General features: G+C 47.9%; 1 protein-coding gene across 2 annotated transcripts in view; it reads right to left on the bottom strand.

Moving 5' to 3' along the window:
• THAP4 (THAP domain containing 4) overlaps positions 1-12,195 on the bottom strand; it is a 42,953-nt gene that overhangs the window by 30,433 nt on the left and 325 nt on the right. Inside the window, exons 1-2 of one of the 2 annotated variants that reach the window (XM_036081860.2) lie at positions 11,940-12,174; positions 8,753-9,900 (exon numbers count right to left, since the gene is read on the bottom strand). In XM_036081860.2, coding sequence (XP_035937753.2) covers positions 8,753-9,900; positions 11,940-12,016 — 1,225 coding nt within the window. In that variant the 5' untranslated portion in view covers positions 12,017-12,174. Of the gene's footprint in view, positions 1-8,752; positions 9,901-11,939; positions 12,175-12,195 lie in introns of those variants that run through there. The other variant, XM_078071608.1, reaches the window with a different exon arrangement.

The following is a 12,195-nucleotide window of genomic DNA, read 5'->3' on the forward strand; positions in this document are numbered from 1 at the left end:
CCTCACCCCCCTGACAATTCTCAGGCCTTTGGACAGGGACTAAATGATGCCCCCAGCTTTTCTGGTACCCCATCCTGCCATTCATAACCATGGGGGCCAATTCCTATAAGAAAATCTCCTGTTCTCTGTGCATATAGACACATCCTACTGGTTCTGTTTCTCTGAAGAACCCAAACTAACAACTACTTCATCCAACAGCAGAACACACATTCTTCTCAAGCTCACATGGAACATTCACCAAAACCATAAAACATATCTTCACAAATTTAACAGACTAGAAATCAAACAAAGTACGCTTTGAGACCATAATGGAATTAAATTGGAAGTCAGTAACAGCAAGGTAGTTGAGAAATCCCCAAATATTTGTAGATTATATGAGACACTTCTAAATAACAAGTGGGTCAAGAGAAATAAAAAATTATTTGAACAGAATGAAAAATACACCTTATCAAATTTTGTAGGGTGCAGTAAATGTTTAGAGGAAAATTTACAGCACTGAATGAGTATATTAGAAAAAATATCTCAAATCAATAATCTATTTTTTTTTAATTTTTATTTATTTATTTGACAGAGAGAGACACAGCGAGAGAGGGAACACAAGCAGGGGGGAATGGGAGAGGGAAAAGCAGGCTTCCTGCTGAGCAGAGAGCCCAACGCGGGGCTCAATCCCAGGACTCGGGGATCATGACCTGAGCCGAAGGCAGACGCTCAACGACTGAGCCACCCAGGCACCCCTAAAAATCAATAATCTAAGTTTCCACTTTAGGAAAGTAGGAAAAGAAGAGCAATTAAGTCGAAAGCAAACAGAAGAAAAAAGAAAATTAGACCAGAAACCAATGAAATTGAAAATAAACACAATAAACAAAAAAGTCAACATCAAAGGTTTTTTAAAAGATCAGTAACGTTGATAAACATCTAGTCCAGTTAAGTAAGAACAGAGAAACAGAAACACAGAACGTAAAATACCAATATTATAAATAAAAGAGGGCCATCACTACAAATCCTGTGGACATTAGAAGGTCAGTCAGGGGGTTAGGTGAAATGGACCAATTCCTTGAAAGACATATATTACCAAAACTCACACAGAACTAATAATCTGAAGAGGTCTATATCCCTCAAAGAAATTGAATAACCTTCCAAAACAAAAAGCACCAGGCCTAGATGGGTTTATCAACGAACTATACCAAAGAATTAAGGAAGACGTTAGGGTGCCTGGGTGGCTCAGTCGGTTAAGCGTCTGCCTTCGGCTCAGGTCATGATCCCAGGGTCGTGGGATCAGGCCCCACATTGGGCTCCCTGCTCAGCGGGAAACCTGCTTCTCCCTCTCCCACTCCCCCTGCTTGTGTTCCCTCTCTCACCGTGTCTCTCTCTGTCAAATAAACAAATAAAATATTAAAAAAAAAAAAGAATTAAGGAAGAAGTTATACCAATTCTCTATAATCTCTCGTAGAAGATAGAAACAGAGGGAATATTTCCTAACTCATTCTATGAGATGCGTAGTACCCTAACACCAAAACCAGACAAAGATATTACAAGAAAGGAAACTACAGATATCTCTCATGAACATAGATGCAAAAATCCTTAACAAGCATTTAGCAAATTGAATCCAAAAATGTAAGAAAGTGAATTATACACCAGGGCTGTGGGTTTATTCCAGGTATGCAAGGCTGGTTCAGCACTCCACAATCCATTAATGTAATTAATTAATTAATGTAACTCACCACACCAAAAGGCTAGAAGAAAAAACACCACATAATGACCTCAATAGATGCAGAGTGTTTAACAAAATCCAATACCCATACCTGATAAAAACTCTTGATAAACTAGGAATAAAGGGAAACTTCCTAACTTAATAAAGAACATCACTGATAAAACCTTACAGCTAACATCATACTCAATGGTGAGAAACTCAAAAGCTCTCCTACTAAGATCAGCACCACTCATAGTCAATAATGTGCTGGAAATTCTACTTGATGTAATAAAAAAGGAAATAAAAGGTATACAAGTTGGGACAGAAAAAATAAAACCATCTTTGTTTGCAGATGACATGACTATCCATGTAGAAAATCCCAGAGAATTGATAAAAAACCTGGAATTGATAAGCAATGACAGCAAGGTTGCAGAATACAAGGTTAACAAATGAAAGTCAATTGTTCTCTTATACACCAGCAAGAAACAACTGGAGTATGAAACTCTGATGAAAATAAAAGATCTAAATAAATGGATAGATATTCCATGTTGATGCACCAAAGACTCAATACTGTTAAGATGTCAATTCTTCCCAAGTTGATCTATAGATTCAACACAACCCCAATGTCAAAATCCCAACAAGCCATTTCCTGGAAATCAACCAGCTGATTCTAAAGTTTATATGGAGAGGCAAAAGACCCAGAACAGCCAACACAACATTCACGGAAAAGAATAAAGTTGGAAAACTCACAATCCCCTATATTTCAAAACTTAGTAAAAGCTACAAGCTACAATAATCACTACAGCATGGTGCTGATGAAGCAGTAGACACACAGATCAACACAACACAGAGAGTCCAGAAACAGATCCACACTAATTCCTGCACCTGATTTTTAACAAAGGGGCAAAGGCAACTCGGTGGAGAAAAGATAGTCTTCTCGACAAACGGTGCTGGAACAACTGGACATCCACATAAACATAAATAAATGGAAACAAATCCTATGTTTATCGAGGCTTAATATTGTTAAAATGTTGATACTACCCAAAGCAATTTACAGATTTAATGCAATCCCTATCAAAACCCCAATAATCTTGCTTGTAGAAATAGAAAAACCCATTTTAAAATTCACGTGGAGGGGTGCCTGGGTGGCTCAGTTATTAAGCGTCTGCCTTCGGCTCAGGTCATGATCCCAGGGTCCTGGATCGAGCCCCGCATCGGGCTCCCTGCTCCGCGGGAAGCCTGCTTCTCCCTCTCCCACTCCCCCTGCTTGTGTTCCCTCTTTCACTGTGCCTCTGTCAAGTAAATAAGTAAAAATCTTTATAAATAAATAAATAAATAATAAATAAATAAATAAAATAAAATTCACGTGCAATCTCAAGGGCCCCAGAATAGCCAAAATGATCCTGAAGAAGAACAAAACTAGACGACTCACACTTCCAGATTTTACAACTCACTACAAAGCTACGGTAATAAAAACAGTGTGGTGTTGGCATAAAGACAGACATAAAACAATGGAACAGATTATCGAGAGCCCAGAAATAAACCCTTGTATGTATACGGTCAACTGATTTTTGACAAGGGAGCCATGACCATTCATTCAATGGAGAAAGGACAATGTTTTCAAACATACGGCGCTGGGAAAACTGGATATCCACATGCAAAGGAATAAAGTTGGATCCTTACCTAACACCTATAAAAATTTATTCAAAATAGATCAAGAACCTAACTGTAAGACCTAAAACAATACAACTCTTAGAAGAAAACAGCACAAAAGCTTCACGGCCGCTGACTCGGCAATGATTTCGCAGATATGATACTATGGGCACAGGTAATACAAGGAAAAAATAGACAAATCTGACTTCATGAAAATTAAAAAAATTTGTACATCAAAAGGCACTACGCACAGAATAAAAGGGTACCCCACAGAATGGGAGAAATATTTACAAATCCTGTTTCTGATCAGAGGTTGATGTCCATAGCAGACAGAGAAATCCTAAAACTCAGCAATGGGAACAGGACAAACCCAACTCAACGGACAATCGAGACTTTTCTCCAAAGACACACAAATGGCCAATAAGCGCATGAAAAGATGTTCAACGTCACTGATCATTAGGGAAGCGCTGATCAGAACCACAAAGAGACAGCACCTCACACCCACGGGGATGGCTGGGATCAAGCAAACAGGAAGCAGCCAGTGCTGGTGAGGACGCAGACGGAGCCCATGCGCGACTGTCGGAAGCGTTAAGATGGTGCAGTCAGTGTGGAAAACAGCACAGGAGTCCTCAAAGGAATTAAACACAGAACTACCACATGATCCTACAATTCCACTTCTGGGTATATACTCAAAACAATTCAAAGTAAGGTCTCGAAGAGAGATTTGTTCACAGCAGCATTACTCATGATGATGAAGATGTGGACACAACCCATGAATGGATGAGCAAGATGTAGTCCATTCACACGACGGAATAAGCTGACTCAGCCTTAAAGAGGAAGCAAGTTCTGTGACATACTACAACTTAAGGACATTATGTTAAGTGCAATAAGCCAGTGACAAAAGGACAAATACAAGTATTATTCCTCTTACACGAGCCACTCGGAGGCGTCGAGCTCACAGCAAAAAAAGTAGAATGGTGACTGCCAAGGGTTGAGGGGGAGACAGGAGAGTTACCATTTAATAGGTATCAAGTTTCAGACTAACCAGAGTTATGGGGATGGATAGTGGTCATAGCTGCACAACCCTCTGAATGTATTTAATACCACTGAACTCTACACCTAAAAATGGTTACGATGGTAAGTTTTTTTTTGTTCTGTGTATTTTAACTAAGTGTAAAAAAAAAAAAAGGTAAAACAATGAACCATCAAGCCACAAAAAGACAGATAGGAACCTTAAATATATACATATTGCTTAAGTGAAAGAAGCCAATCTGAAAGAGCTGTGTATCTATTCCATAGGATCCATATATTCCAATATATTCCATAGATCCTACAGGACATTCTGGAAAAGGCAAAATGACAGAAACACTAAAAAGACCAGCGGTGCCAGGGCTTGGAAGGGAGGAGGGGACCACACGGAGCACAGGGATTTTTAGGGCAATGGTAGGATACTGAGGTTACCCATTTATCAAAATCCAAGTGCAAGACAGTACACTGTAATATGCACGAAGGTCTTCGTTAGTAACCATGTATCCATGTTGGTTCCCAACTTGAGGGAGTGCACCCCTGGGCTAACAGGTGGGCCAGCATGGGTGGTCAGGCAGCATGTAAATACACCGTGGCAGGAAGAGGGGCGATCTCCTCCCTGTGAGCACGCTGTGAGAAGGCCAATCAGCACCAGCTTTCTGGAGGGCAAAACTCTGCACCCGGAACCTGTAGGCCCCTGGCCCAGCTGCCCTGTTGTACAGAATCTGTCCAGAAATAAAGGACGGGCTAAAGATAATGGACTGAATAAACACGTGGGTAGCTCCTTCGACATAAGATCCCTAAAAAGTTTCCTTCACTGACTAACAAATTCACCATAGCACTGGGAACCACTAAGATGGAAAACATTTTGAATCAGGGGCTCCAGGCAGCCCTCGGAGACCATGCCAGGGAAGCCGCCCTCCCTCCCCTGCCACTCCCTAACACCCCTTGCACCCTCCCCTCCACTCCATGCCAGCGACCAGCCTCGTCCTCCAGGGAGCACAGGCGCAGGTACACCTCCAGCCCCTCGCCAGGCACCCCCCCCCCCCCCGGGCCCCAGCACACTCCTTCCTGGCCCTCGGCACTCCTCCTCTCCATCCCGCCCACCAGCAGCACAGACAGCTGCTTGCTTATCTCCACAAATAAACTCCCCCCTGGAGCCATGCTCCCCTTCGGTTACTGTCCACTCCTCCATGGCTAAACCTCTTCAAATGCCTCACCCCAGCCCCACCTTCACCCTCTAGACCCAGCAGCATTCCCACTGCTCCAGGGAGAACATGATCACCAGTGACCCCATGTGGCTGAGTCCAGCCGTCTCTTCTCCATTCTGATCAGAGCTTGATCCAACGTGGCTGAGCAACCCTCATTTCCCCTCCAGACCGACATGACCCCACACTCCCTTCTTTCACTCTCCTCTCCTGGGCCCTCTTCCACTGCCCTCCACAAACACGGCTTGCTCCTAGGCTGGGCCCCAGCCCCTTCCCCAGCTATAGCTTCTCCAGGAAACCCTGTTCAGTCCCATGGCTTTAAATGCCCCTGACCTCATCCCGACACTGCAGACAAACACACGAAACTTTAAGAGGATAGGTGCTGGCTCTCGGGCATCAGCACCTAAGGAGTGTCTCAAACTCAATGCCTCTCAAAATTTTACTGTGCTAGGAATTCCAAAAATATCATTAAATATTCCCTGAAAGGAAGAAACATTTGGATACAATAAATGGTGGTGAGTGAAGTAACCGATCAGATGTGTACTTACATCTAATTATGGCTCTGATGGGAAAGCTGGGAATAGGGAACCAAGATCACAGACAGTCCTGGCCAGGGGAGCAGAGGGGAGGAGCCGGGGGCGTGGAGCACAGCAGCAGATCAGCTCTAAGTGTTACAAAGAGATGAGCTTCAATGATTATTGTTAAAAGCCAAAAGACATCCACTAGAAGAGCAGAAAAAGAAACGAGAAAACCTAACAAATTAAAAAATGAAACAGGCACAGATTCCAACTTATTAATAATCACAAGTAAATGGATTAAATTGCTCTATAAAAAATGAAGACCCACAGATCGAGTTAAAATGTATCTAAAAAAAATAAAGGGATATAAAAAAGTTTGAAAAATAAGGAGATAGAGAAGTAACACTTAAACTGGGGCAAAGAAGGGGTGCTCCCTGTTGATAACTGTCAGGAACACCTGAGCATCTGACACAGGGCGGGGAGACATCCAGCAGAACCGGGCACCTCCACGCTCTCTCGCAGGGATCGAGGGATTCAGGAAGTCAGGGCGCAGATCTGTTGACTCACAAGCCAGACTCAGGCTCAGTGAGACAGAGAACAATGTAACCAACTACTGGGGCTGATACATTCTTCTCAAACCACAATGAAACAGTCACAAAAACAAGCCAATCTAAACCACAATGAAATCCCAAAAAAGAGCCCCCAAAGTAGCTATCTTTATGTGACCAAATCACTGGACCTTGAAAAAATAAAGTTTAAAAATCATCACAAAAAAGAGACGGGGAAACCACATGGGTGAAACAGGTGAAGGGGATTAAAGCACACTTATCTTGATGAGCAGAGTCCTGTCTACGATTGTACACCTGAAACTAATACAACACTGCACGTTAATTACACTGGAACTTAAAAAAATCTTAAATAAATAGAATATTTGAACCTGTCAAAAAAAAAAAAAAAATCACAAAAAATTAGCTCCCCTGCCTCAACCCATCCACTTGAAAAACTTCCAAGCCCTTCTCAATCAGTTAAAGAGGGAATAAAGACTGAACTAACTATTCAGAAATGAACAGCAATGAGAGGAGCACGAGATAAATCCTCGGGGGGACCAACGGGATGGAAGAAGCGAAACACCTTCAAGAGTATGTATCAGGAAATATAAACTGCACATGCAGAAGCTAAGCGCTTCCTTCCAGGAGCCAGAACAACAAAATAAAACCGAAGAAAAGTAGAAAGAAGTGAGGATTAATGAAGTGGAAACAGCAAAGCAGCCTTGCTCGATGGAGCGAAGGCTTAGTTTGAAAAGACCTGTAATCGTGACAGACCTGGGGAAGTCTGACCGAGAACAGAAAAAGGTACCAAAGTAGTACCAGCTACGAGAAACTACAAAAACCGCTTTAAAATGATAGCAGACCAGTACATCGGTGGTCCTCAACTGGAGCTGTTCTTCCCCCAGTGTGCATTTGGAAATGCACAGGGTGGGTCTGTTTTTCTGCTTGTTTTTGGTTGTGCTGATGGTTGTTGCCCTGGGGTCCAGGAGGTCCTAAACAGCCTGTCACACTGAGAGCCTCCCCACGAAGTGTTCATTATATCCAGGAAGACAAATATTGATCCAGATTAAATGAACAATTAAGCAGGAAAACATCTTCCACGATACACAGCAGGTAAAAGATACTATACTCAAAATGCAAAGAATAACTAGAAAGCAATTTTTACAAGCACTAGTAAGACGAAAAGCATAAACAGAGCCAATAAACATATAAAATATATATCCTACCTATCAGTATATGTACAAAGACACGTACATAAAAGCACAGAAAATAATCTAAAAGATTACACAAGAAATTTTAACAAGGACTAAAAGGTGGGAGGTAAGAAAAGGAAACTCTCACCACTTCTTAGCCCATATATTCCTGTAGTATTTTAAGTTTTACAAAACGAATATATTCGGACGCCTGGGTGGCTCAGTCTGTTGGGCGTCTACCTTCGGCTCAGGTCATGATCCCAGAGTCCTGGGATCAAGCCCCACGCCAGGCTCCCTGCTCAGTGGAGAGCCTGCTTCTCCCTCTGCTTGCTGCTCCCCCTGCTTGTGCTCGCTCTCTCACTCTCTGACAGTAAATCTTTAAAAAAAAAAAAGAATATATTCTACTTAAAGAGATGCTTAAAATTTTAAAGAAATTATTAATGTTCAAAATGACATAACCTCAAGGATATTCACTAAAACACAAATGGAAAGAAACTCCCCGTGATTTTCAGAGTCTCCTACCATTTTTCTAATAGTTTACTGTGCCTACTTCATTCTGCAGCGAGCCGTTAACTCGGCTGGAACTGAGGTTTGTGTGAGGCGTGCAGCGGAAGCGGCCTCTCCCGTTTCGGTGGGAGACCACACAGTGAGTAGTCGTGGCTCTCCCAGCGGACGTGAAATGCCTCCCTTCTCCTGGGCTAAACCCTCACAGCTACAAATGCCCCTCGAGCGCCCCGGAGCGAAGTAAGCTTCCAAGCGGGGCTCCCTCTCTACAAAGTACAGCTACTTTTAGAGTCTCCTCCCGAGACAGCTGGGCGCTCTCGACACACACAGACGCTCAGGGACCGTCAGCCACACAGCACGAAACCCGTCCCAACGACCAGGCAGCGTGGGAGCGCGAGGCTCTGGTACTGACCGCGGCTGAAGGGCAGCAGGCCGCTCAGGTAGGGGAAGCTCACTCTCCTCAGCTCGTCCAGCTTCTCCTGCAGCTTGCGCACCTGGCTGTCGGAGCGGCTGACCCTCTGCCGCAGGGTCTTCAGCTCGCCGTTCTTCTTCTCCACCTGCTCCCGCAGGCAGCACACCTGGCTCTTGTTCTGTCGGGAGGAGAAGCAGTAGGAGTGCAGCGAGTCGATGAGTTTGCAGGCCCCCGATGCCGACAGGATGACCTCGTTGATGGACATGGGGCTGGCGTCGCTGCGCTCACTCTGCACGGCTTCGGCCGCGGGCTTCGGGGTGACGTCTGCCGGAGGGGCAGAGGGGCTCTGGGAGGGCTTCTGAGGCGTGGCTGTGAGTGATGAACTTGGGGGGCTCTGGGCCAAGCCCTTGTCGGGCCCCAGGCTGGTCCCGCTGCAACCGGGCTCCACGTCTCTCTTCAGCCTCTTTCGGTCAACAGGCTCTCGGGGGACAGATGCCCTCTCTCGAGTGTGCTTGGAGGAGAAACTGTAAGAATGAAGTGAGCCAATAAACTTGCAAGCCCCGGACCCTGGTGGGGTAAAGTCGTCCATGGAAATGCCGCTCTTATCCACCAGGTCACCGTGGTCGGGGGCGGCGCTCTCACCACCAGCATCCACAGCTGCTCCCTGGCTGCCCGCCGCAGCCGTGGCCAGACCATCGCCTGCAGTTCCTTCCGGGGCCTGCCACGTGCGCTCCGGACTGGTGGCTTCTTGGGAGGCCCTGGGCGCAGTTTCATTCTGCAGTGCAGCCTGCTTCACCTTCCGGGACCCTGGCTTGGCCATCAGGTTTTCACCCGAGGACGATGATGGACCTGTAGCTCCCTTCCCGTCCACCCCACTCGCGTGTCCCCTCAGGCCGCCCGAGGCCTTTCTGGTGACCTTTCTCCTCGTGCGGCCATGACCTCCAGTGCCCCTCTTCTTCTCGGGCAGGTGGAAGATGGAGGGCACTGCCGTGGGCTTGAGCAGACGATGCTGATCCTCCAGCCTTTTGGAGAAGCTATCTTTGGTGAAGTGTTCACTACAGAGAAAAGAATACTTAGTGGGGGTCCAGTTATCCCTCTGAACAGCTTTTAACCACTGGATCAGACGTTTTGAGTCTTTTAGGGGGAACCTGTGGGAAAAATGACAACAGAATTAGAAAGAAGTAACTACATGTCTCCTCCCAAATTTATCAACTATAATAAGGCAAAACAAGTGTTTCTGCAAATACCCAATCCTGTATTGACTCTACCCATTTAAAATTTTAGTAAAAATTTAAGGAACCCCTTCCACTTGGAAGTAATCACGAGATAGAAAGATAATGGGCTCATTGCCTACCCTTAAGGCGCTTACAACTGGTAGGGCAGATAGAGAATGAAGGTAACTCCTCCCAGGCTGTGGTAAATGCCCTGTAGGAGAGATTGCACAGGATGGCATCCAACAACAGGAAAGGCTTCAGGAAGCCTTGGAAATAGTTGCTAGAATCACACAGCTGAACAACCCTCCTGGTGTGCCTCAGATGCAGGTTGGGTGCTAAAACAGGGGTGGTTGGCTCCCCTCCCTGCTCAGAAGCCAGGTCTGGCGCTGGCCAGCAGAGAGGGGAGCAAAAAGCCAGAAGAGCATCCCAGATGGTGCCTGAGCCCAGCCTGAGCTGTGACTCAAGCAGCTGAGGATGCGAGACAGACTCTAAGACGAGGTCAAACTCAACAGTCCCACTGCCAGGAGCAAAACTGCTTTTTAAAAAGCAACCAGCTCCCGGAAAATACTGAATAAGATACTTAGTAATTATTTCTTCTTTTTTAAACAAGATCTCTATTTAAAAAACTGGGAGGAAACTCTACCCAGGGGCGGGGTGGTTATTCTGGAGGGCTATCTGCTCCACCTGAGGTCATCTAACCCACCTGTGGCCACTGTGGACCAGAACCAGGACCAAGACGGATACTAACTCCCCAGGAAGTTCTGTGCAACACGACCTTCTACACTTCCTCAATGCTTTGTGAACCCATTTCCCGAAGACCCCAATTCCCACATCCTTTGCCCCATACCAGCAAAGACCATTGTGAAGGCCAAGGGCAGCCTTCTCTGCAGTGCTTTGCCCGGTTTCTGAAAGCAGTATCAAAACTTTCTGGACACAGGCTCTGAAAGAAACTCTCAAGAAAGCACAGTGGCTGGCTTCTAACACAATGTATTGCCAGTTCTTCTGACAGATTGTAACAGTTTAAGAGAACAAACCACTGCGAACTTCCAATAAAACTACAGGTAACAAATACCACTGGAGTCTCTAAAACCTAACTCCCTGTACCCTAAAACCGAAGTATCTGCGAGGAGGCTTTCCAGGGAGCCAGCCGGCAGAAGAGGACTCGCTGAATCAGGCTGAATTCCAGAAGCCCTCAGGAAGGGAGCCAGGCCAGCGAGAAGGCAGAGCCCTGTCCCTGCCTCCGCGTCCAAGCAAGAAGCGGCGAACAGGGCCCCGTCCGCGAGTCGCAGGGCGAGCCTCCGGCTGCAGAGCCGGCCTCGTCCTGCTCCAGCGCAGGATGCTGCGAGGCCGCCTGTCCAGGGACGCCCCGCCGCGCAGCAGGGCCACCTCTCCCCGCGTGCGGGAGCGCGTGTCAGTCCTCGAGGTACAACTTGCATTTACTCAGCCGCACAGATCAAGGCAGGCTCCCTTGCGATCAAAAGAGCAAAAAAGTCACAGCAAATGCAAGAGGACAACTGACCCAAGAGCGTTTCCAGAACACACTGTCTGGAAATTGGCGGTGCCAGCCCGAATCAATGGAGCCCAGGGTGGCCGCGGGGTGGGGGGGGGGGAGAGGGCGGTGGTGGCCGTGGGATGGCCTCCGGGTGGCCTCCAAGTCGGCGTGGGGTGGGCGCCGGGTGGCGGAAGGACGAGAGGCGCGGGGCCGCGGGGGGGGGTGCGCAGCCGGCCGCCGTGGCCCGCGACGCCCGGCCCAGAGACGGCGGCCCGGGCCAAGGTCACACAGCGCCCGGCGCTGACTCACTCGCGGGACCGGCCCCGAGGCCAGGCGCGCCGAGGGCCTCCCGCCTCGGGCCGGGCCGCGCGGCCTCAGTTTCCCCGCCGTGCCGGGCCGGGCCGGGCCGGGCCGGGCGGGGGCGTGGCCGGCAGAGCCGCGCGGGCGGCGGGCCGGGCGGCGGCGGGCGGAGCCCGGTTACCTGTGGAAGGAGACGGCGCGCTTCTCCCCCTTGCCCTGCCGGTTGGAGCAGTTCGCGGCCGCGCAGCAGATCACCATCTCGGGCCTCAGGCCGCCGCGCCGCCGCCAGGCTCCGGCCCTCGCCTCGCCGCGCCGCGAGCGGGACCGCCCCGAGGGGAGGGCGCGCGGCGACACGGCTGCGGGACGTGGGAGCCGGCCCCCGCGGCTCCCGTACGGCAAGATGGCGGCGCACGCCCGGCCGCCCCGCCGCCCGGCCG

Source organism: Halichoerus grypus, chromosome 4, assembly GCF_964656455.1.
Source record: "Halichoerus grypus chromosome 4, mHalGry1.hap1.1, whole genome shotgun sequence".
Lineage (NCBI taxonomy): Eukaryota > Metazoa > Chordata > Mammalia > Carnivora > Phocidae > Halichoerus > Halichoerus grypus.